At 45.6% G+C, this 24105-nt stretch overlaps 1 protein-coding gene across 5 annotated transcripts in view; it reads right to left on the bottom strand.

Annotated features, from left to right (window-relative positions):
* The window catches only part of NECAB2 (N-terminal EF-hand calcium binding protein 2), a 365795-nt gene that overhangs the window by 46372 nt on the left and 295318 nt on the right, over positions 1-24105 (bottom strand). For all 5 annotated transcript variants that reach the window (XM_044987368.1, XM_044987369.1, XM_044987367.1 and 2 more), the window contains one exon: positions 5899-6017. In XM_044987368.1, the coding sequence (XP_044843303.1) occupies positions 5899-6017 (119 nt within the window). The remainder of the gene's footprint in view (positions 1-5898; positions 6018-24105) is intronic.

Raw genomic sequence — 24105 nt, forward strand, 5'->3', positions numbered from 1 at the left:
ATCAGACTATGCACTGGCAGACCGGGTGCCAATCCATGCCTAAGCCCCAGACCTCACTGACCACTTATAGTGGAACAGCTGGAAATGAAGCCAATTCACCTGTGTATTAATATAAATCGGGGTCGGCAACCTTTCAGAAGTGGTGTGCCAAGTCTTCATTTAGTCACTCGAATTTAAGGTTTTGTGTGCCAGTAATACAGTTTAATGTTTTTAGAAGGTCTCTTTCTATAAGTCTATAATATATAATTAAATTATTGTTGTATGTAAAGTAAATAATGTTTTTAAAATGTTTAAGAAGCTTCATTTAAAATTCAATTACAATGCAGAGCCCCCAGACCGGTGGCCAGGACCTGGACAGTGTGAGTGCCACTGAAAATCAGCTTGCGTGCCGCCTTCGGCACCTGTGCCATAGGTTGCCTATCCCCAATATAGATCAAAGTGATTGTTAAATGTACAAGAATGTATTTGTGTCTAAACTTCATGAAAATCAATGGGATTCTGTATGAATTGTTTTCACTTATCTGTATCCTGTTAAAATGAAATAGCAAATCTTTACATTGTGTATCCCCCGTAACTACATAACCCATCAAATGAGAAAGAAGCCTTGTACAATGCAAATGAAGCTCTTTAATAGGAAAGTAGTAGTTCGAGCACATTTCAAAGCAAGTGGTCTTTGTGTGTGTGATGGTCGGAGATCAAAGACTCTAAGTGTGCTCCTCTCTCTCGCCCTCAAAGAGCCCATGTAATTACCCTGGGAGCTTGCTTTCTGTGAGAAGCCACTATCAGTATGGACACAAGGAAAAAATCTTCATCTCTGGACTGTTTGGATTCTAACGGGGAAAAATAACTGAACTAGAAGATCAGATCCTCAGAGTTACTCTGAGTAGCTCTAAAAGATTTTTGGGAAACTGACAGATTACTACGTCTCTGCTATCTTTTGAAATGACAGAGTGTGATTCACCTGTTCATATAGATTTTACCTGCCTGACCTCTCAACAACTCTCATTCCTTTTTCTTAGCCAATAAACCTTTAGTGAGTTTGCTATAGAATCGGCTACCAGCATTGTCTTTGGTGTGAGATCTGAGATGGAACTTGACCTGGGAGTGACTGGCTGTGACCGGGATTTGTGATTTTTGGTGTAAGTGACCATTTTTCACATAGACAAGGTGGGTGAGGTAATATCTTTTGCTGAAAGAGTTCTGTGTGGCTCGAAAGCCCCTCTCTTTCACCAACAGAAGTGGGAACTTGTCTCTCTAATATCCTGGGACCAACACTGTCACAACCAGGGGCGGCTCCAGGCCCCAGCACGCCAAGCGCGTGCTTGGGGCGGCAAGCCGCGGGGAGCGCTCTGCCGGTCGCCGGGAGGGCGGCAGGCAGCCAGCCTTCAGCGGCATGCCTGTGGAGGGTCCTCTGGTCCCGTGGCTCCGGTGGACCTCCCGCAGGTGTGCCTGTGGAGGGTCCTCTGGTCCCGTGGCTCCGGTGGACCTCCCGTAGGTGTGCCCGTGGAGGGTCCTCTGGTCCCGTGGCTCCGGTGGACCTCCCGTAGGTGTGCCTGTGGAGGGTCCGCTGGTCCCGTGGCTTCGGTGGAGCCTGCACGAGGTCCACCGGAGCCGCGGGACCAGCGACCGGCAGAGCGCCCCCCGCGGCATGCCGCCATGCTTGGGGCGGCGAAATGTCTAGAGCCGCCTCTGGTCACAACTACACTGTAAAAAGCGACAAAGAGTCCTATGGCACCTTATAGACTAACAGACATATTGGAGCATTCGTGGGTGAATACCCACTTCGAAGTGTGTATTCACCCATGAAAGCTCATGCTCCAATACTTCTGTTAGTCTATAAGGTGCCACAGGACTCTGCTGTTTTTTACAGATCTAGACTAATCCTCTGATAACTACACTGTGTACATTTATCACATTCTAGCTTGTCTGGGTGGCAAGATAGAGTCTGGAGTGCCTGTGACTCCATTATAAGATTGTTGTAGCAATTTAGGCATTCCTATTTGTTACTGGCTTGGTAAAAGCTAATGAGAGACTGTACCGCCAGTTGCAGGTGTCTGCCCTGCTTTGGACACTTCGCTCTAACTAGCGTGACCACATAGCAAGTCTGAAAAATTGTGACAGGAGGTGGGGGGTAATAGGTGTTTATATAAGGAAAAGCCCCAAATATTAGCACTGTCCCTATAAAATTGAGGCATCTGGTCACCCTAGCTCTAACGTAGGCACTCACAATCGTGAGCCACTCCAGACAGCGAGACACAGACGTGACAGAGAAATAACAAGAGGAGGAGGGATCTGTATATTTATAACGGAAGGTCGTAGTTATGGTAACATAGAAGTACACAACTTAAGTTTTGAGTGCAATGCTGTTGAGATTCTTCTGCAGAATAAGAGCATCTTTATACGAATCTATAATGTTTACAACCCATGTAAAAAGCCAGACAATCTACAATAAGAAGAGTTTGTTAATGGTGTCAAAGGCCTGTATATTATTTGTGGAGCCCTTAATAGCCATAATGAATTATGGGGAAGTAGGAAAACTGATTATAATGGCAAATGCTTGAAACAGTTCATTGACATGCACAAACTGGCATTGCTCGATATTGGAGTAACTACTAGGTTTGATTTGGTGGATGGAACAGTTTCATGTTTAGATCTGGGAATTGCAACAAGTAATATAGTAAGTAAATGCAGCTGGAAAATCAATAAAGAAGATGGAATGGGAAGTGACCACTTCCCTATGCGAAATTATATATCCACACCACGGCAGTGTTGAAAACACTGAAAGGATTCCTACCTGGAGCCTTAGAAAAGCAAACTGGGAACTCTCTAAGAGTCAGTGTGCAGAGTTTCTAAGTACCAATTGTATAAGTGATAATCTAGAGGAATTTTATGATAATATAATAAAGGGAGTTGTAGCAGGAGCCAACCTAGCTATATGTAAGAAATCTAATTGCCACAAACCCAGAAACCCAGTTCCCTGGCAGAATGAAGATTGTAAAGCAGCAATTAAAGAATGAAATAATGCATGCAAACAAGCCAAAATACAATAAATAGCAAGAACATAATGAATTATAAAAAATATAAACCAGGGGCACAAAGAATTATTAAAAAGGCCATGAAAGAGTTGGAGACTGTATTGTGGAAAATTGAATAAAGATTCTGAGGTTTCAGAGAGAGAGAGAGAAACAAGTTAAAAGAATGAATGAAATATGGAGTAAAACCAAATGCACACCTGGGTTTATAGTAAATGATAAAGTTGAAAGCTCTAATTTAGGAAACGCAGACATTTTAGCAAAAGAGTTCCAAAAAGTCCGTAGTGAAACAAATCCAAGTAAAGAGTTTTGTGGGGGAAAAAAGAATGTTTGCTGAAGAAAATGGTGAGCTCTTACATGGCTGGATAGAACATAAAAACAATGAACTGAATGAAAATTTCAGGATCCAGGAACTCAAAAAATCTATAGACAAAAGTAAAAATACAGCCCCAGGGAAAGATAGCATAAGTACTGTATATACTCGTTCATAAGCTGAATATTTATGGTAAAAAAGTGACTCATCAAAGAGCGGGGTCGGCTTATAAACGAGTCTACACCAAAATTTGATGATTTTAAACTCTGTGGCAGGGTCGGCAATGTATGGAAGCGTGCCAAATGTGGCATGAAAGCTGATTTACTGTGGCACCCTGCTGCCAGCCTGGTGTCCCCGCCCCAGGCCCCGCTCAGCCCGCTGCCGGCCTGGATGGATGAAACCCCGGGCTGGCAGTGGGCTGAGCGGGGCCAGTGGCTGAGACCCCAGCTGGCAGGGGGCGGTGGACGGAACCTCAGACCAGCAGCGGGTTGAGCGGCTCAACCTGCTGCCAGCCTGGGATGCCAGCCGCTGGTCCACTCAGCCTGCTGCCAGTCTGGGGTTCCATCCGCCAGCCCCTGTAAATGTAAAATGTATTACTGGCACGCAAAACCTTCAATTACCACGAATAAATGAAGACTTGGCACATCACTTCTGAAAGGTTGCCGACCCCTGCTCTATGGAATCATTGAATTGAATATCTAATACATTGTCGTTTTGTTTACCTGGAGCGTCCGCAGGCATGGAGCCCCTCAGCTCCCTGTGGCCGTGGTTCGTGCCGCTTCCCGCAGCTCCCATTGGCTGGGAACGGCGAACCGCGGCCACAGGGAGCTGAGGGGCACCAAGCCTACAGATGCTCCAAGTAAACAAAATGTCCTGACCTGCCAGCAGCTTACCCTGATGGGCCGGGAGCCAAAATTTTCCAACCCCTGAAATAGGGTCGGCTTATGAAAGGGTCATACAGCTTTTGCTATTTTTACCTATCCATTTTGGGGGGGGGGGTCGGCTTATAAATGAATGGGCTAATGAATGAGTATATATGGTAATGCAATGCTTAAGCACTTAGCAGAAGGGAGTTTAAGAGTTTTATTGAAATTATATAATAATACATGGAGAAAAGGATTACTACTGGCACAATGGAAGCAAGCGGTGGTTATACTGATAGGAAAGCCTAGCAAATTATGCACAAGACCTGATGCATATAGACCTATTCTATTGTCCTCACGTTGTGTGTGGATGAAATTATGGAAAGAGTGAAACATGAAAGATTAGTAGCATTCCTGGAAAAAAAAGAAATTGTGAACTGTGCAAAGGCGTTTCAGGAAAGGTAGATGCACAGTTGATCGTATTGTAAGCTTAGAAACAGAAATGCAAACCCCCCACAAGGAACAGGGGGTTTATGATAGCTGTCTTTCTGGACACTGAAAAAGCATATGCCATGCTATGGAGGGAAGGATTGCTGGAAGCCACAATTGGAATAAAAGGAAGAATGTTCTGGTGCATAAGAGACTTCTCATGTGATAGAATCTGGCAACTGAAATACAATGTATATTTATAAATAAGGGTATGATTGTGTCATGGAGGTCACAGATTCTGTGACTTTTTGGGACCTCCGGGACTTCTTCCGGGACAGGGCTGGAGCAGCTGTCGGCCCCGGAGATGATGGAGCAGCTGGCGGGTGGCCTGACTGCTGGAGCGGCAGCCACAGGGCTGAAGCAGCAGCCGGGTTTCAATCAGTCCTCTTCCAGGGTATTTTTAGTAAAAGTCAGGGATAGGTCATGGGATTCTGTGACTTTTCGTTTATTGCCCAGGACCTGTCTCTGATTTTTATTAAAAGTACCTGTGACAGAATGTTAACCTTATATATAAACTTACTAATGACATCCCACAAGTGTTTAACATTATGATTAATGATCTCCCAGAGAGTATACGGGCAGGAATCGGTATCGCTCTATTTGCGGTTGACTGTGCAATATGGGCCAAACACAGAAGAATTAAGATAGCTGAGGAGAGAACCCAGGAGGTCCTCAGGGTGATTTCACAATGGGGAGATACTTGGGGATTTAAGTTCTCAGTGGCTAAAACAAATCTTTACGAGAAAGATGATTGGGGAAGAATGGAACCTTTATGCCGAAAAAATACAGGTAGTTCAAAATTTTACTTTCTTAGGAGTTATGTTTGATAAACGAACTCATCTAGATCATCTCATGACTAAATGTAAAGATAGGATGCATTTGTTTAAAGTATTGCTGGGAACAAATGGATTGCAGATAGGAACACTTTGCTACTGCTGTATAGGACATTAATAAGATCAGTTGTAGATTATGGGTGCCAAGCCTTTAATTCAGCTTCTGAATCAACACTAAAAATATGAGCGCTGATCCAAGCCCAAGCTCTTTGAATTGCATGTGGGGGGACTATTATGACTCTGTTGTGCCACAGAGATGCCGCTGGCAAGCAGAGAAAGGCCTGCACTATACCCAGCCACGAAGGGGTGGGTTAGCAGTGAGTCCGACGACAGAGCATCAAAATGCAAAGAACATATAAAGCACTCACCAGTCTGGAAGCTTTTCCTGTGCTCCTTGGCCATGATTCTGTTATTGGGGGAATAGCTAGGCACAGGGTTGTCATACCAGGTATCCATTACGCCATGGCCAGATTTACTGTGGTAGTGTCTGCAATTCAAGAACATGCAGATAATTAAAGAGATGGTAATAGAAACACTCTAGGTAACCTCTCACTTCCCTCTATTGATAAAAATACATTTCAAACACAGCGCAACCTCAGAGATACGAACACCTCGGGAATAGAGGTTGTTTGTAACTCTGAAATGTCCAGAACTCTGAGCAAAATGTTGTGGCTGTTCTTTCAAAAGTTTACAAATGAACATTGACTTATTACAGTTTTGAAATGTACTATGCAGAAGAAAAATGCTGTTTTTGACCATCTTAATTTAAATGAAACAAGCACAGAAAGTTTCTTTACCTTGTCAAATCTTTTTTTTTAAACTTTCCCTTTATTTTTTTAGTAGTTTACATTAACACTGTACTGTATTTGCTTTTTTTTTTTTGTCTCTGGTGCTGCTGACAGATTCCGTGCTTCCAGTTCCACGGGAGGCGTGTGGGTGACTGATCAGTTAGTAACTCTGATGTTCCTAACTCTGAGGTTTTACTGCATTTGCCATGGCACTCCCTGCTGAACAGTGGTAGGACAGGACCTCAGCAAATAAAAAACCTCTTCCTTCCTCCATCTGGCTACAAATTCAGTGTCAGGTGAATTACAGTATTTTCACAAGTGCACAGCAGCAGTCTAACTCTCCTCCCTTTGAAGTCTATAGTACAGCTCCCATTGACTGCACTGGGAGCAGCGTTAGGCCAGTGCTGAGCACTTTTGAAAATCCCACCCAGGGGTGGCTCTAGCTTTTTTGCCGCCCCAAGCACAGCAGTCAGGCAGCCTTCGGCGGCTTCCCTGCGGGAGGTCCCCGGTCCCGCGGATTCGGCGGCTTGCCTGCGGGAGGTCTGCTGGTCCCGCGGCTTCGGTGTACCCGCTGCCGAATCTGCGGGACCGGCAGACCTCCCGCAGGCAAGCTGCCGAAGGCTGCCTGACTGCCGCCCTCGTAGGGACCGGCAGGGCGCCCCCCGCGGCTTGCTGCCCCGGTGCCTGGAGCCGCCGCTGATCCCACCTTTATCTTTTGACATTGCAGAAGTTTCAGGGCACACGCACAGTGATGACCACCACATACAACTCTTAGGGACAGAGGTATAAAAGAAAAAATGGACTCATCCAACCAAATGAACTGAAAGTCAGCCTCCCCACCTCTCTGCCCCTCACCTCCCAGGCAGAAGCTTGAGAAAAGAGAGATGGATCTTACAGTGTGGCCTTGTGTTCAGAAAACTTGGGTTCTACCAAAATAAGCAAGAGATGCACTAGTTGCTGCAGAAAACAGGAAGGAATTCCTTCTGTCTCCACCTATGTGCAAACCTTCCACAACAGACCAGGTGCATTATGGGTTCGCCCCCACCCCTTCCTCTGAAGAGCAGACCTCTGGGATGGCTAGTTTACGATGTTTACAAGAAGTAATATTACATTGGCTATGGGGAATTTAACATTTAAATCATCTCGAGAGAGACACACATTTCAAAAAAGCAGCCTTAACCAGCACATAGGAAGTGTGGATTCCTTTATATTATATGGGCTTATATGAAGGTCACAGAAGTCATGTGGCTTTTATGAATCGTTGCAAGATGCAGTAAATTGTATGTGAGATGGAGAAAAATTTCTGTTAGGTACACAGAGAATGCAAAAGGGTTAAAATAAATGGATCCCGAATTCACTTTTGGGGCTCGAGGTCTTCTATTAGACTCACTGAACCCAGTGCAATTAGTTGCATTTGTGTTATTGTCCCAAAACATGCATCTAAATGGTGATTTATGAAATTAGCGCAATCATACACACACACTTAACTCTGCCGATGGCAAACATATGCTTTCAATAAGTAGTCCATTTGAATATCAGGATGTTCTTGATAAGCAGAGCTTCTTGAACTACTTATTTTGAATAATTTTCATTACAAATTCAATCAATTTTTTCTGGCTAATAAATCATTCAAAACCAATTCCAGTTGTAAATGCATTCGTTATTCATATGTGCTCACTGAATAGCTTCTATCTTTCTTCGCCTACTGGTTGTTCAAACTGCACATATTTTGACTCTTCGGCATTTCTCATTGGTGGTGAGTGATTGATCACCCGAGCAATTTGGTACCATTTCTGCTTCCTGGAATGGACGACGGGAACTTTTGACATAGACTAAAATTTGTGAAAATGTTAAAGAAGTTGTCTGAATACTAATAAATCAATAAATAATAATGACACCAGGAGACAAACTCAACCCTTATTCCCAAAAACAGGCATGAGGCAGTTTGGGGTTGTGATTTTTTTTTTTTTAAAAAGGAGCCTGCTGATAAGTCAAGCAACAGCAAAGTGAGCATTTTCTGAACAGACCCCATGGTACTATACGTTACTGAGAAGTCAGTGTTGTGCCATATCTAGAACCAAGTAAATAATTTTCCCTCAATCATTTGTCAGATTTCACCCTTCTTTCCTGTTCATGACACATTCCTGAAATGTTCAGAGTATCTGTGTGACACAGGGCCAGAAAGAGTTAAGCATCCGGCAGGATAAATGACTCAAATTCAATCCTTAAAAACATATGGGGAGATAATGTTTGTGTTTTTACATATATATTGGTAGAGGTCAACAATGTAATCAAACAGTCCCTGTCTATGCTGTATTCTGTTAATTCAGAAATCAAAAGGACATCTTAACATTTAAATGAACTGTAAACATAAGATATCGCTGTATTAATCTCTCTTTGAAACATACAGCAAATCATCAGCGAATGGTGGAAAAACAGGCAATTGCCTTATGTTAATGTGTGTGGATAATTACCAGCGATGCTTAGGAAATGGATCCACTTCAAAGTCCCCATGAGTGCCTATAGTTCGCCGAAGCACTCCGAGCTGTCACAAGAAGGCCTGAAACTGTATAAAGATGTTTGGGTCCTGATCCTTTTTATTTCAGACCTGCTTGACGCTTCATGCAGGGGAAACATAAGCCATAAGGACTGAGATCCCAGTTCTGACTGGACCACCCTGAATATAAAAATTGGACTATAACCTATTTCTGAAAGAACTCTTTGCAACTACAAAGCTCACCATCTCTGCTATGAATCTGAATCTCAAGAACTGTACTCATGTGTGTATGTATACTGATCTTTTAACCAATTCTCTCTCTCTCTTCTTTTTTAATAAATTTTAGTTTAGTTAATGAGAATTGGCTGTAAGCATGTATTTGGGTAAGATCTGGAATATTCATTAAGCTGGGAGGTAGTGTGTCCGATCCTTTGGGATTGGAAGAACTTTTTTATATGATGAATAAGATTTTCAGTAATCCTCATCAGATTTGACTTGGGTATCTGGGTGGAGGCCTGAGGCTGGGTTACTTTAGGGGAACTGTGTTGTTGTCTTCTGGATAACCAGTGAGGTATTATACAAGCTGTTTTGTGCTGGCTTGGTAAATCTAAGTTTTGGAATATCCACCAGCTTTAGGGTTTGTCTGCCCCATTCTTTGCAGTTCACCCTAATTGAGTGACCTCAATTGGCTCCCCTGGGACTCCAGTCACAATCTGTTATTCCAACTTGTTCATGAAATTCTTTTGCAATTTTTCCACTATCTGAATGTCTGGTTAACAGTTAACTGAAAATATCTAATATCTCCATTACAAAAATTGTTCCCAACTGGTTACTTACCTGGGACATGGGATATTTCTTTTGCTCCCTGATTGGATATCATATCAGTAACTAACATGCATAGAAGAATTACCATCCTAAATGCAGTACTTAGAATATTCAAGCTCATAATTAGCTTTTCATGAGTATGTAAAGCTTGACCACTCAAATGGTTGAGGAAATCAAACCTGAATGGGTTGAACTGACATTCCCATTTGAAAACTAATAAATATTCATGGTAAGTTTTTCCTCACAATTTACTCTGTTCTAGTTATTAGTTCCCTGATCCACAATGTTCAATTTGGAAGCCTGGCTCTTCCAAGAATACACTGTAGCAAAAAAGATCTAACTTCCTGTGGGAAGTAAAGTCATCAGGCCAAGGGACTGGACTCAGACACTCTGGATTCTATTCTCAGTTCTGCCACAGACTTCATATGTCCTTGGCTTGGGCAAATGACTTAATTTTTGCATGCCTCTGTTACCCATCTACAAAATGTGGAGGAGGAGAATACTTTTCTCCCAATCCTTGGTCTCTGTTGCCTGTTTAGACTATAAATTCATGGAGGTAGGGTCTCCCTAATGTGTTTGTACAATGCCTAGCACATCTCATTGGTGCCTTCCCCAGGTACTACTGTATTACAAAGAAATAACCTAATTTCAGTATTGATTAGATAAAATATAGCCATCTGAATTCCATGCTTAGGACCGGATGCTGATACATCCTGGCAGAATAATATGGACACGGTTGGTCAAAAATGTTGTGTACAAATGTTTCCACAGTTTGTGGGACGAGAACAACAAATTCCAAGAGCTTCAGCTATGAAAGAGTGCCTAAATATTAACACTGGCCCCATAGTTTATGGAAGGGAGTTGTGTAAACTCAGCTTGGAGGTGATAGTGTGGGCACATTCCATCACTCGTTCAAGTCAGAATTAGCATATATTGCAAGAGCCCACTCACCGGCTCCTAAATGTTTTCCTGTCACGTTAAATATGTTGAGAATTAGCAATATCCACAGCGCTGCTTTCAAGCAAATCACTTTCTCTTCACGCCTCCTCTGAAAAGCTTCCATGAAATGGCATTGCAGGAGCGAGGGGGTCGGGTTCCATAACTATTCTGGGACCCCGCCAATGAGCGACATTTTTACACAGCCATTTCTGCAGCTTTTTAACTGACTTTCAGTTTAATGGAGTAGTGCCGGCAGACTTTGCCTTGCTGCCTGCCCCAGTACAATCATGGTTTTTTCTGGCATACGTGTGGGTGGTTCACTTCTGGGATCATCTCCATTTACTCTCTGCCTGAGGAAAGGAGTGCAACACGCCTCTCTCAAGCTTCTGCGGCCCCCGCACTGGCTGACTTACTGCAGATGCACCACTGATGAGCACCTGAGGAAACCATACCCAGAAGGAAGCGTTGGCCTGACTGTGGGCCTTGGAGGGAGATGGATAAGGAGGTGCTGCCTTTCTCGGGGGTCCAAGTGTGGGGCTTCCACAGCACTACCAGGCCCTGCCAGCCTGAAGTCTCAGACCCCTTCCCCAACAGCTTGCCTAGACTCCTGGGCCATAGCAGAGCTGAACAACGTGGAGGTTTTTAAAATGTAAAACAAGACCAGAAAGGTATTGAGAGATCCCTCATAGCTCTGTATTTGCCTGCTAAAGACAGTGACTAGGACCTACTGTGAGTCAAGGGATGAACAAGACAGGTTGTCAACAAACCTAGAGCCAAGCCCCCACTCACATACCATGTAAAGCAGGGCAACACTTTCCCCCACGCTTGTGCAGTTTCTCTGGACTCTCTCCCTGTGTCCTCTATCTCACTACTTATACCTGTCTCACAGAACTGGAAGGGACCCCAAAAGGTCATCAAGTCCAGCCCCCTGCCTTCTCTAGCAGGACCAAGTACTGACTTTTGCCTCAGATCCCTAAGTGGCCTCCTCAAGGATTGAACACACAACCCTGGGTTTAGCAGGGCAACGCTCAAACCACTGAGCCATTATCTTCCACAGCCTCCCAGCATGCACTGGGGATGCCTTTCCAGGAGAGGGAATGCAAGCGGCATGAAGGCTATTTCTGAGCAGCATCAACCTGTTTTTTTATGCTGAGGGTGGAGGTTCTCCAAATCCTTCCAGCCCGTCCTTCCGTTTTGCATGCCGTGGTCCCTCACTCCCATCCCCAGCCCATTTCTCTAGGTTATCCTTGAGCTTGTACCTCTGCACCATGCAATGCAGGGGGAGAGGGGGAGAGAGAAACAGATATGGCGGATGTTCCTGCAATCTAGGGAAATGACAGAATGTGGAATAAACACTACACAGAGAATCACAGCACTTGGCATTTTTTCCTAATAGTTTGCAGGCTCCTTTCTTTTGAATACATAATTACCAAAGCATGCCTTGCTTACCTGAGAGCTTTGTGTAGTATATTTAGAAATGTATAACAGTACATCACTTCTGATAAGCACCCCTTACTGGCAAAAGGCAAAATTGCCATATTGCACATACAAAAGCAAACAAACAAAGAACAACCCACAGATTCAGTGTATTTGCCCGATAGCAACAAAATAACGTTCAAAAATTAAGTAAGCTTTTTGCCTGAAGTACTATTCAATTTCTTACAAATGTGTCTTGGGGATGGATGTCACCAGGGTGTGGTAATGGAATACTCATACCCTTAGGTCAGAATGTACAGTATATTTCAATGTAATCCTATATCCTCTCTCTTTATGCTCTTTGAATAAATAAATAAAAATAAAAATAATAAAATAAACTGAAACCAACTGAGAAAAGCACCAAAGTGAGATTGTGGTTAGTTGCGTGTTCCAATGCTGGATGCAATGGACATAAATCCGTGTGCAACGACTTGTAAGATGGGCTGCATAATATCTCAACCATTTCATTTGTCGTTTGCAACACAAACAAAGCTGATAACAAAAACCTAATCAACGGTCTGTGTGAAATGAAGTGGCCTCAGCCCAGTCCTGTACATCCGTATCATGCAAAGGGTCCGTGCCATTGGCTCTCTTTGCAGCAGACTCAGGCAAGGATTGAATGGACTTGGCGCCTGAACGACTGCGTGCAGAGGCATATTGAGGGGGTAATCTGGGGAAGTCTGCGGACAAACAGCTTTAGGCTCCAGGGCTGCAAACCCACATCCCTACACACTTTAAGCTACCCAGCCCCACCTGAACTAGCGGGTAGGAAATTCCCTGCTCAAAAGCATCTTTTAAGAGAGTTACTGAGGATGTTACTGAGGATGTTCTCTTCACGGACTCTCACAAATACAATGGCTCTTGCTATCTATTGCAGAGGGGGAATGTCTCCCTGCCGTGCCTTCCTGAGCATCCCTTTTGTGCTTCCCCAAGGGTTCGCTCTGGTCTCCCCTCACACCCAGGCTCCTGCCAAATCTTGTCTCTTCTCCATGTTTATTATTATCTTCCCCATCCTCCTTTCCGATGGCCAAAACTGGATCATACCATGGTTCTCTCTTACTGAGAACATCGTAATCTCCTCTCCCATCTTGACAGCTTTCAGTCAATACAACAGCCACTCTGACAATGTCACCTCCCCTTCTCCTGGTTCCCTGTTTCTTTCCACATACAGATCAACTGCCCTGCTCTCACTTTGAAAGGGATCCACAGGACCGGTGCTATGGCCCCAACTTTGGAACAGTCTCTAGGAGGAACTCCTTCAGTGTGCCAGACCCCCTGGGGATCTTGCTTTTCCTCCTGGGTAAGCTTCACTGCCTCCTCCGACTGGACCTTTAGGCCTGCAGCACGCCTGCTTTGCTTGCACCGTGAGTGCCGGTCAGCAAGTCCAACTGAGACAGACCCCTGATGGAGACATGTCCACTCTTCAGGGATTAATGCACCTCGCCAAGCATTTGCAGTGATACTCACGCAGCATTGTCAAAAGAGCAGCATTTATTTATTAACTGGATCACAGCACAGGAAGTCCCTAGGGTAACACCGAGAACTAAAGGTTAAAGCAGAGTCCATTCTGGTTAGCCCAGAACCCAGCCAAGCTGTAGTGAACCCCTGGGTTCAAGCTTTGTCTGTCTCTCTGTCTGATCTCCTTTGTCAAACTCCAGGTGTGAGCCCTGACTCCTTCCAGCAGCCAACCCTTGCCTCCCCCTCCAATCTCACATATCTCCAGTCTTTTAGTCTCAAGCTGGGGGATTGCTGTTCAGCTTCCCTGAGGAGCAGCAGGGAAATCCATATCCCTCTGGGTGGTTGGTTGCTAGGTGTGAATGTGCTGGGGACTGAATTTGCCATTGTCTTCTTAGGCCTAGTCTACACTGGGGAGGGGGGGTCGATCTAAGGTACGCAACTTCAGCTACGTGAATAGCGTAGCTGAAGTCGAAGTACCTTAGCTCGAATTACTTACCCGTCCTCACGGCGCGGGATCGACGTCCATGGCTCCCCCGTCGACTCCGCTACCGCCACTCGCTCCGGTGGAGTTTCGGAGTCGACGGGAGCGCATTCGGTGTTCAATATATCGCGTCTAGATGAGACGCGATATATCGAACTCCGAGAAATCGATTGCTACCCGCCGATCCGGCGGGTAGTGAAGACGTACCCTCTGATGTTTCACTGATATGGAAACTAAGGTCCAGACAGCTAAGCAATACCCACACCTATGTGTCTCAGCCCGCGGGAAGAGCAAACAGTCCCCTTCCACCCTAGGCACATAGGGGAAACTGAGACACAAATTGGCCTCTCAAAAATATTGCAAAATATTCCCACTTTGTCAGAGGGGCCTAGATACTCTCTCAGTTCCCCTCTTCCTGCTCTTCAATCCATCCCTTTGTTCCTTTCATCTTCTCCTCTGACTCTCCCATTCATGCTTTTTTCAAGCTGAAACCTATGCCTAGAATGACATCCCTCTTCCACTGTGCCAAGCATCCCTTTGTCCCCTCAAAATCCCCTTTCCTCCACCTACCCTCCCATACTGGTAACTCCAGGAGCTCTTCAACTAGTGCACTGCAAGAAGCAGGTCTCAGACTGTTGTGTGGACACCCTGTTTCCCATTTGCAGTCATGTGAGCTACCTCTCCTCCCACGTGTGGGTGTGCAGGACACCGCACTTCCCACACATATCCCACAACATCCGTGTGACAACTGCAGCACTTGGGGCATGGCAAATAACATTAGGAAAGTGCTTGTGCATTGTTCAGAATCCAGTGCACGGAGTGTTTTGTCCTTTCCAGAAAAAAAGTTAACCAGATTGGCTCTTCAGTCTATCTCCCTCTCTTATCTATTCCTCTATGTCCTCTGAACCTGCTTCTCTGACACCTGCTCCCCTCTTCTGCGTGTTTCCTCTTCTCTTGCAGTAGCACCTCCTAGCTTAGATCCTTCCCCAAAACAGATATCCAGGCTCCTTTTTTTGGGAATAAAGCAGCAGACAACAAGGATGTAGACCAGAGTCATGTAGGGTGACCAGATGTCCCGATTTTATAGAGACAGTCCCGATATTTGGGGCTTTTTGTTATACAAGCTCCTATTACCCCCCATGCCCTGATTTTTCACACTTGATGTTTGGTCACCCTAGAGTCATGTGACCTGCCGACTCTCCTTTCACTATCAGCAGTGGTTCTGTGGACCACAGTTTGACAACTGCTGGCCTGAGCATCTCTTCTTCCACTACCTCAATCTCTACTTAAAAGTATTAGCACTCATACAATTCACTCAGCACAATGTACTATTCTTTAACCTTGCCCCCTCGTTTTCCTATGCTCCTCCTTGATTAGCAATGGTTTGCACAATGACAACAGTTGCACGGGGATGGGCTCACTGGCCAATCATCACGCTCTTTTTATCGCAAGGCAGGAATTGACTAGACTCGTGTCCATGATTCTAGACTAACAGGCTATTTTCATTCATAAACAATGCATGCATGCTTTTTTCTTCCTCTATGAATCGATTTCTTTTATACAAGTGGCAGAATGTGCAGTATATTTCAATGTAATCCTAGAAACTTTCTCTTTCTGCTCTTTGAATAACTAAATACAAATAAAAATAATAAAATAAAAATGGAAACCAACAGAGAAAAGCACCGAAGTGAGACTGAGGTTGGCTGCATGTTCCAATGCTGGATGCAATGGCCATAAATCTGTGTGCAACAACTTGTAAGATGGGCTGCATAATATCTCAAGTGCCCAAAGTCATTATCATTTAACCTACTTTTATACCTCAAATTATAGAATTCACTTTTTTAAAAACTTAAAACACTTCTCAAAGCTGTACAAATGTATGTACACTGTGCATCCTGAGGAAGTTTCAGCAATGCATGCTAAATGAATGAGCAACATGGAAAACATTTAGAATGTTTGAAAGAAAGGATTCGCTACTACTGAACAGCACTATGGAAAGACCAGTTAGAGAAAAGCACCATAAATAGGTATATTGTTTTGGAATAATACATGGTAATTAGAATACAGATCTGTAAGTAAAATATTGAAGTTGGCATTGTCCTGCAATCTGAGAGATGGATGGAAGTTTTCATGGAGATGTGAATGTCCACTAAAGACAATCAGATGAACTACCAGCTGGCAAATACTAGAATATACAATAAACTTTGGACAACAGTGACTCATAATTCTTCAAAGACACATTAAATGCCCACTCTCCATCCTCCTATTCATTAACCTGACAAATATTTAAAATTATCTCTATGATACGCTGTTCAAGACATAATAGATACTTTCTGGTGATATACCGTGTAGATCATGTGCCAAATTTTCAACTGCTCAGCACCCACAATCCGGGCCAGATTTTCAGCAGAGCTCAGCTCACTCTTAAACAACGAAACCATGAGCAGATTTTGAAGTGCTGAACATCAAACACCTCCCATTGTGACACTTATGGCCAGATATTCAATAGACCTCAGCATTCAACAGGCTCAAAATCTGGCCACTTTATTTTGGTCCCTAAATGGGAGCTAAGCTCATTTAAAAATTCTAGCCAGAAGGTAATTGAAATGCACGCACGATGCAGTGAAATGAGTATATCATAAAGTGATACACTCAGGCCGCTGTGGATATTTCAACTCTTTGATAATGGTCTACTGCCACCTTGAAGTTGTTAGTCTGTAAAAGCGAATACAATGTGACATGCAGCGGAGTTAATTGTCAAGGGAACAATTTCCAGCCTGCTATTGTCCCGGAGATCAGCCAGTATATCCTTGATATTTCAAGATTTCTATAGGGGGATGGCAAATGCATCTGACAGATGGTCCCAAAAGCAGACACTAGTTAAAAATAGAGAACAATGGAGAGGGTATCAAGAGAGAGACACATGATTACAATGGCTTGAATAATTCCACTGTCAGTTCCTGAATAATACCCTGTCAATACTCAGGATATCATGCAAGAAGAGATGGCAATTTTTTAAAATGTGTAATGATGTGTCTCTTGGTATCTCTGCTGTTGTACTTCATTTTACAGCCCTCTATATAATTTTTAGATCATCTCTGCGATTTTATACAGAATAGTGAGATAATTTACTCAGACTTTTTTTCCCCGTTACTATTGAAATCTCCTTAGCATACAACAATAAGAAAACAACATTACGTATGGGGCTCGTACACAGGCTTATAAATGAAAATGATGTCTTCAGTGATCTCTGACTGCTCCATCTGAAGACTCATTTCCTCATCATTGTGTCCACTGAGCTCTCATGTTTACCCAAATTTCATATTGTGCATTATAAAAAGCTTTGCTGAAGGCCATTACGTGGCTTCCAAATTGACAGAAGAATTCTGTTCTTAGTCATGGAAATTAACTACGTTCCCACCTGACCTCGAAAATGTTGCAAGATATCATCTGGGCTACCTAAACCCAGGCAACTACACTTTCTGTTCTGTGCACACATCTTCTGTTATCTGAATTTTGTACTGCATTGCTCAGTTAGAGACTTTATTCATATTAGCAAAATAGCTTGCAAATCCAATTAGGCTTAAAGAAACCTGATTCTTTAACTCTTTTGCGGAAAGTGCAAGGCAGGCTGTGGGCTTTTGGTAATTAGCAGGTGTGTGTTTTCAGCATCATTGGGGCTAGCATTTTTCTCCAAAAGCAGAAGACAGATTAGTTTAGTCTCTGGTGCAACAGCCAAATATTTAATGTTACAGACTTGGAATAGAGAAGCTAGTAGGGGTGTGAATTACTGAGAGATCATGAAGTCATCATCCAAGAAAGCTTCACACATCTAGGGTGTTGAGATGATAGAAAACTTTCGTTAAACCATTGGGAAAGGGAACAGTAGAAAATGCTACAATCTGTTGTATCTAGGGTCTGATTCTCATGCCTGTTAAGTCTAGGGTTGCCATATTTCAGGTTCCCAAATAAAGGACACTGCCGGGGCAGGGGGAAAACTGGAGGGTATGTGTGTACTGGAAGGAGGTATTTGGGGGTGGTGGAGGGGTGTGTGAGTGTGTGTGTGTACTGAGAGGGATGCTGGAGGGGTGTGTGTACTTCGGGGGGTATTTGCGGGTGGTGGAGGGGTGTGTGTGTGTGCTGAAAGGGGTGCTGGAGGGGTATGTGTTTTGAGAGGGGGTATTTGGGGGTAGTGGAGGGGTGTGTGTGTACTGGAAGGGGGTATTTGGGGGTGGTGGAGGTGTGTGTGTGTGTGTGTGTGTACTGGGCGACAGTGCTGGAGAGGTATGTGTATTGGGAGAGGGTATTTGGGGGTGCTGGAGGGACGTGTGTGTGTGTACTGGGCAGGCGTGCTGGAGGGGTATGTGTGTGTGTACTGGGCGGGGGTGCTGGAGGGGTATGTGTATTGGGAGTGGGTATTTGGGGGTGGTGTAGGGGTTCGTGTGTGTAGTGGGGGTGCCAGAGGTGGGTGTATTGACAGAGGGTATTTGAGGGTGGTGGAGGGGTGTGTGTGTGTACTGGGGGTGCTGGAGGAGTGTGTGTATTGAGAGGGGGTATTTGGGGGTGGTGGAGGGGTGTGTGTGTCTGTGTGTGTGTACTGGGCGGGGGTGCTGGAGGGGTGTGTGTATTGGGAGTGGGTATTTGGGGGTGGTGTAGGGGTTCGTGTGTGTAGTGGGGGTGCTGGAGGGGTGTGTGTATTGAGAGAGGGTATTTGGGGGTGATGGAGGGGATGTGTGTACTGGGGGAGAATTTGAGGGTGGTGTGTGTGTGTGTGTGTGTGTGTGTACTGGGCGGGGGTGCTGGAGGGGTATGTGTATTGGGAGTGGGTATTTGGGGGTGGTGTAGGGGTTCGTGTGTGTAGTGGGGGTGCTGGAGGGGTGTGTGTATTGAGAGAGGGTATTTGGGGGTGGTGGAGGGGATGTGTGTACTGGGGGAGTATTTGAGGGTGGTGTGTGTGTGTGTGTGTGTGTGTACTGGGCGGGGGTGCTGGAGGGGTATGTGTATTGGGAGTGGGTATTTGGGGGTGGTGTAGGGGTTCGTGTGTGTAGTGGGGGTGCTAGAGGTGGGTGTATTGAGAGAGGGTATTTGAGGGTGGTGGAGGGGTGTGTGTGTGTACTGGGGGTGCTGGAGGAGTGTGTGTATTGAGAGGGGGTATTTGGGGGTGGTGGAGGGGTGTGTGTGTCTGTGTGTGTGTACTGGGCAACAGTGCTGGAGGGGTATATGTGTGTGTACTGGGCGGGGGTGCTGGAGGGGTATGTGTATTGGGAGTGGGTATTTGGGGGTGGTGTAGGGGTTCGTGTGTGTAGTGGGGGTGCTGGAGGGGTGTGTGTATTGAGAGAGGGTATTTGGGGGTGGTGGAGGGGATGTGTGTACTGGGGGAGTATTTGAGGGTGGTGGAGGGGTGTGTGTGTGTACTGGGGGGTGCTGGAGGAGTGTGTGTATTGAGAGGGGGTATTTGGGGGTGGTGGAGGTGTGTGTGTGTCTGTGTGTGTGTACTGGGAGGGGTGCTGGAGGGGTATGTGTATTGGGAGTGGGTATTTGGGGGTGATGTAGGGGTTCGTGTGTGTAGTGGGGGTGCTGGAGGGGTGTGTGTATTGAGAGAGGGTATTTGGGGGTGGTGGAGGGGATGTGTGTACTGGGGGAGTATTTGAGGGTGGTGGGTGTGTGTGTGTGTGTGTGTGTACTGGGAGGGGTGCTGGAGGGGTATGTGTATTGGGAGAGGGGATCTGGGAGAGTGCTGGAGGAGATACCTGCAGTCTCACTCTCGAGGTTGGGGGCAGGGTCGTGCTCCCTGTCATGGTGGTAAGGTGGCTGGCGCATGCCTGGGATGCAGCACCAGCCCAGTCAGTCAGTTCCTCCCTGTGGACCTCTTCCCCTCCCCAGGGCAGGGATCTAGGCCCTGGCCTTGTCACCCCTCCCGGTCAGGCTCTGAGGCCCTGCGGCGGGGCAGGTGGACTGGCTGAGAGGTGCTTGGCAGCTCCTCTTACCTGGCATAGCAAGCCAAGGTGGGTGGGATCCAGCAGCTGTGGGTGCAGGGGAGGGCCCAATCAGGGCGTGGAGACAGCTCTTTGAGTTGCAATGTCAGCTCCGTTTGGAAAAATCCTGAACCTTTCCTCTTATTTGAAAAATCTGCCCTGACGGAGGGTGGACTACCAACAGAGGTCATGTCCGGGAAAACCCAGGCATATGCAAACCCCAGTTAAGTCTCCTTAGCACCAGTCCCTTGACATAAAGCTGCCTTCAGCGTGGTAAAGGAGACTCCCTGACACTTCCCTCTGTGTGGCTGGGAGGCAATGCATATGGCTGGAGCATCTCTCCATTCCTGTGATACTGTATCTAGCTGCCAGAGCAACCCCCTAGGGCCATGCATAGCCGGGTGTAAAACAGAATACAGCAGCTGCTCTATATTACACTTGGGACTGGGCAAAGCTAGGCACACTAGCAGGGCAGTAGGGAGAAATGTGGTCCTGGTGTTGACGATGCTGTACCTGTTTTTGTACTAATTACAGGATTTCATTCTCCAAAGCTATTAACCCGGCACCCTCCACATCCGTAGCACATTTACAAATAAAGTAACCAGGCTGACATGCAAATTTACTTTCCTTCCAAGCTTCAAGGGAGGTGATGCATCAAGTCTGCCTGCAAATGTAGGACTACTCTATCCTGCCCATTAAGCAATTTGATGGACGTATGTTTCAGTTGGACCCTGACGGCAACTGCAAAATGAAAATCACAGCAGCAAGGGAGCATGAGAAAAAGGAAGGAGAAACACTAAACTCCTTTGATTTTGTTTCTCACTGCTAGAATCTTATTTGATATTGGGTCCTCGCGCTCGGGAATGGCTTGTTCAGTTTTTCAACAGAGTTCTGCGGGAATCCAGATCACCTAGAATCTGGCGCCCAGCGAAGATCACTGCCTTGCTGAAACCTGGGAAAGACCAACACTTGCCTTCGAGTTACAGACCAATTTCACTTCTAAGCGTCTGCTTTGAGATGCTTAAGCATCTGATTTTGCAAAGAATTTCACCATCTGTGTTGGCACCAGAGCAAGCTGGCTTTTGCTGCGGTCACAGTACATGTGATCGAGTGCTGGCACTTACAACTTTCATCAAAAATGGATTCCAACATAAGCTGAAGACTGGTTCAGTTTTCCTTGACCTGACCATGCTACATAGAACCATAGATATCAGGGTTGGAAGGGACCTCAGGAGGTCATCTAGTCCAACTCCTTGCTCAAAGCAGGACCAACCTCCAACTAAATCATCCCAGCCAGGGCTTTGTCAAGCCTGAAAAACCTCTAAGGAAGGAGATTCCACCACCTCCCTAGGTAACCCATTCCAGTGCTTCACCACCCTCGTAGTTTTTCCTAATATCCAACCTAAACCTCCCCCACTGCAACTTGAGACCATTGCTCCTTGTTCTGTCATCTGCGGTACCACTGAGAACAGTTTAGATCCATCCTCTTTGGAACCCCCTTTCAAGTAGCTGAAAGCAGCTATCAAATTCCCCCCCCCCACTCTTCTCTTCTGCAGACTAAACAATCCCAGTTCCCTCAGCCTCTCCTCATAAGTCTTGTGCTCCAGCCCCCTAATCATTTTTGTTGCCCTCCACTGGACTCTTTCCAATTTTTTCACATCCTTCTTGTAGTGTGGCGCCCAAAACTGGATACAGTACTCCAGATGAGGCCTCTGTCTGCTGGCAATGACTGTGCACTTGTCTTTGTTGAACCTCATCAGATTTCTTTTGGCCCAATCCTCTAATTTGTCTAGGTCCCCCTGTATCCTATCCCTCCAGCGTATCTACCACTCCTCCCAGTTTAGTGTCATCTGCAAACTTGCTGAAGGTGCAGTCCACGCCATCCTTCAGATCATTAATGAAGATACTGAACAAAACCGGCCCCAGGACCGACCCTTGGGGCACTCTGCTTGATACCGGCTGCCAACTAGACATGGAGCCACTGATCACTACCCGTTGAGCCCGATGGTCTAGCCAGCTTTCTATCCACCTTAAAGTCTATTCATCCAGTCCATACTTCTTTAACTTGCTGGCAAGAATACTGTGGAAGACCCGTATCATATGGTCTGGTACATGGACCTTTTGGTGAAATTGTTTAGAACCATGCCAGGTTGGTTAATATGTGTGATTGCTCTGTTTTTTCAGAAATTGCAATTTGATAGAACAAGTGCTTGGCAGGGTCGGCTCCAGGCACCAGCATTCCAAGCAGGTGCTTGGGGCAGCAATCTGCAAGGGGCAGCAGTCTCTGTGTTTTTGCCCCCAAGCAGTGCGCTGAATTGCAGCCATGGACAGTGGGGGCAGTCCGTGTGCCCTTAGGGTGGCACGTGCATTTCCATGGCGGTGGCAATTCGGCGGCAGCTTCTATGTTCAGCTGTCTGCGGCGGCACAGCTTCTGTCTTCCGGCTGAAGACAGAAGCTGCCGCCGAATTGCCGCTGCCGCGGAAACGCGCGTGCCGCCCTAAGGGCACATGGACTGCCCACGGCGGCAATTCGGCGCGCTGCTTGAGGCGGTGAAAACAGTACAGCCAGCACTGGTGCTTGGAGGCACCAGAAGAATCCACCCCCCCGCCCCAAGGATGAGTATTATCTCCAATGTTATTCAACTTATATTCAAATGACCTACTGAGTCTCGCAAGTTTGTTTATGCAGACGACATATACCTCAGCACTCAGTCACACTCCTTTGACATACTTGAAAGTGTTCTGAATGCAAATATGGTGGCTATGGTCCATTATTGTTGTCAGTGGTGCCTGATATCAAGTGGAAGTAAGACTGCATTGAGTGTCTTCCACTTACATCATGCACAAGCAAACAGAAAGCTGAACATAGTTCTCAATGGTCAGTGAATAAAGCATGATTCACACCCAGTTTATCTAGGGATCACACTGGACAGACCTCTTACATATTGTGATCATCTAACAAAGACAGCGACTAAGGTCAAAACGCACAACAACCTGCTTAGAAAACTGTCCAGAACGACATGGGGCACCAACACCCAAACGTTATACACTTCAGCCTTGGCACTCTGTTACTCAGCAGTGGAGTACTGCACTCCAGCATGGGTTCGCTTGTCTCACACAACGAAGACCAACACACAACTTAATTCCACCATGCAGATCATTTTAGGCACACTTAAATCTATTCCTCTACCATGGTTATTGGTTCTCTGCAATATTGCTTTGCCCAGTGTTCGCAGAGAGGAAAGCGTAGCAAAGCTCGTGACAAAATTGTGTGATATGCCACATCTACTGCTAATTAAAGACTTCCTTAATGCACCATATGGTCATCTGCCCTCATGTCACCCATTGTGGATACGTTTATTGGGTGAGGGATTTATGGTAAAGGACATGGTTCGCAGAGAAAGTGACAAATAATTATCTTGTCTCGGACCTCACTCAGTGTCAACCCGGGTTTGATTTACCGCAAAGGCAATGGAGCCTTCCAAACCAGTTTCGTACCGGACATGGAATTTGTGCTGCAGTGGAATTTCGGTAGCGTTTTAGAGACAGTCCACTATTTCAATGTAGGCAGCCACAAACCATGACACGTAGTGTTGAGGACTGCAAAATGACTCAATTTCCTGGAGATCTTCCTGCCTTGAACATCATCGATAAGAACACCGTGTCTTGGCTTGACTGGATTGCAAATGCCAAATAAATCAATACTGGTGTGAGTGGGGCTTGTAGAGGAGGAAAGACACAAAGAAGGGAAGGGGATAGAGTATCAAAAACAACAGAAAACTTAACCCAAAAGTTTGTTACCCAAAGCACAGGAAAATGAGTTTCTGAATGACCGTCTCCCTCAAACTGCACTGTTTCCAAAACTTCAAAGAGCTTTTCTTCTAGCATTCTGCACCCAGCAGGTACTCTTGTTTTAATTTGCAACATCTGATATATTGCCAGCATGACGACAGAATGTGCTGGAGAACATCTGACCCTCACAAAGCCAGTTTTCATCTCGCTTGGTGCTAGCATGTGGCATATTTACATTAAAAACCATAAAAAAGGAAAAAATTAAATCATCTCTTCTATTAATTAAAGGCAACCAGGCATGAAAGGCTGATGCCCCCACATTTCAACAATGAGTGAGATTGACTT

This window comes from Mauremys mutica, chromosome 14 (genome assembly GCF_020497125.1).
Source record: "Mauremys mutica isolate MM-2020 ecotype Southern chromosome 14, ASM2049712v1, whole genome shotgun sequence".
Taxonomy (NCBI): Eukaryota; Metazoa; Chordata; order Testudines; family Geoemydidae; genus Mauremys; species Mauremys mutica.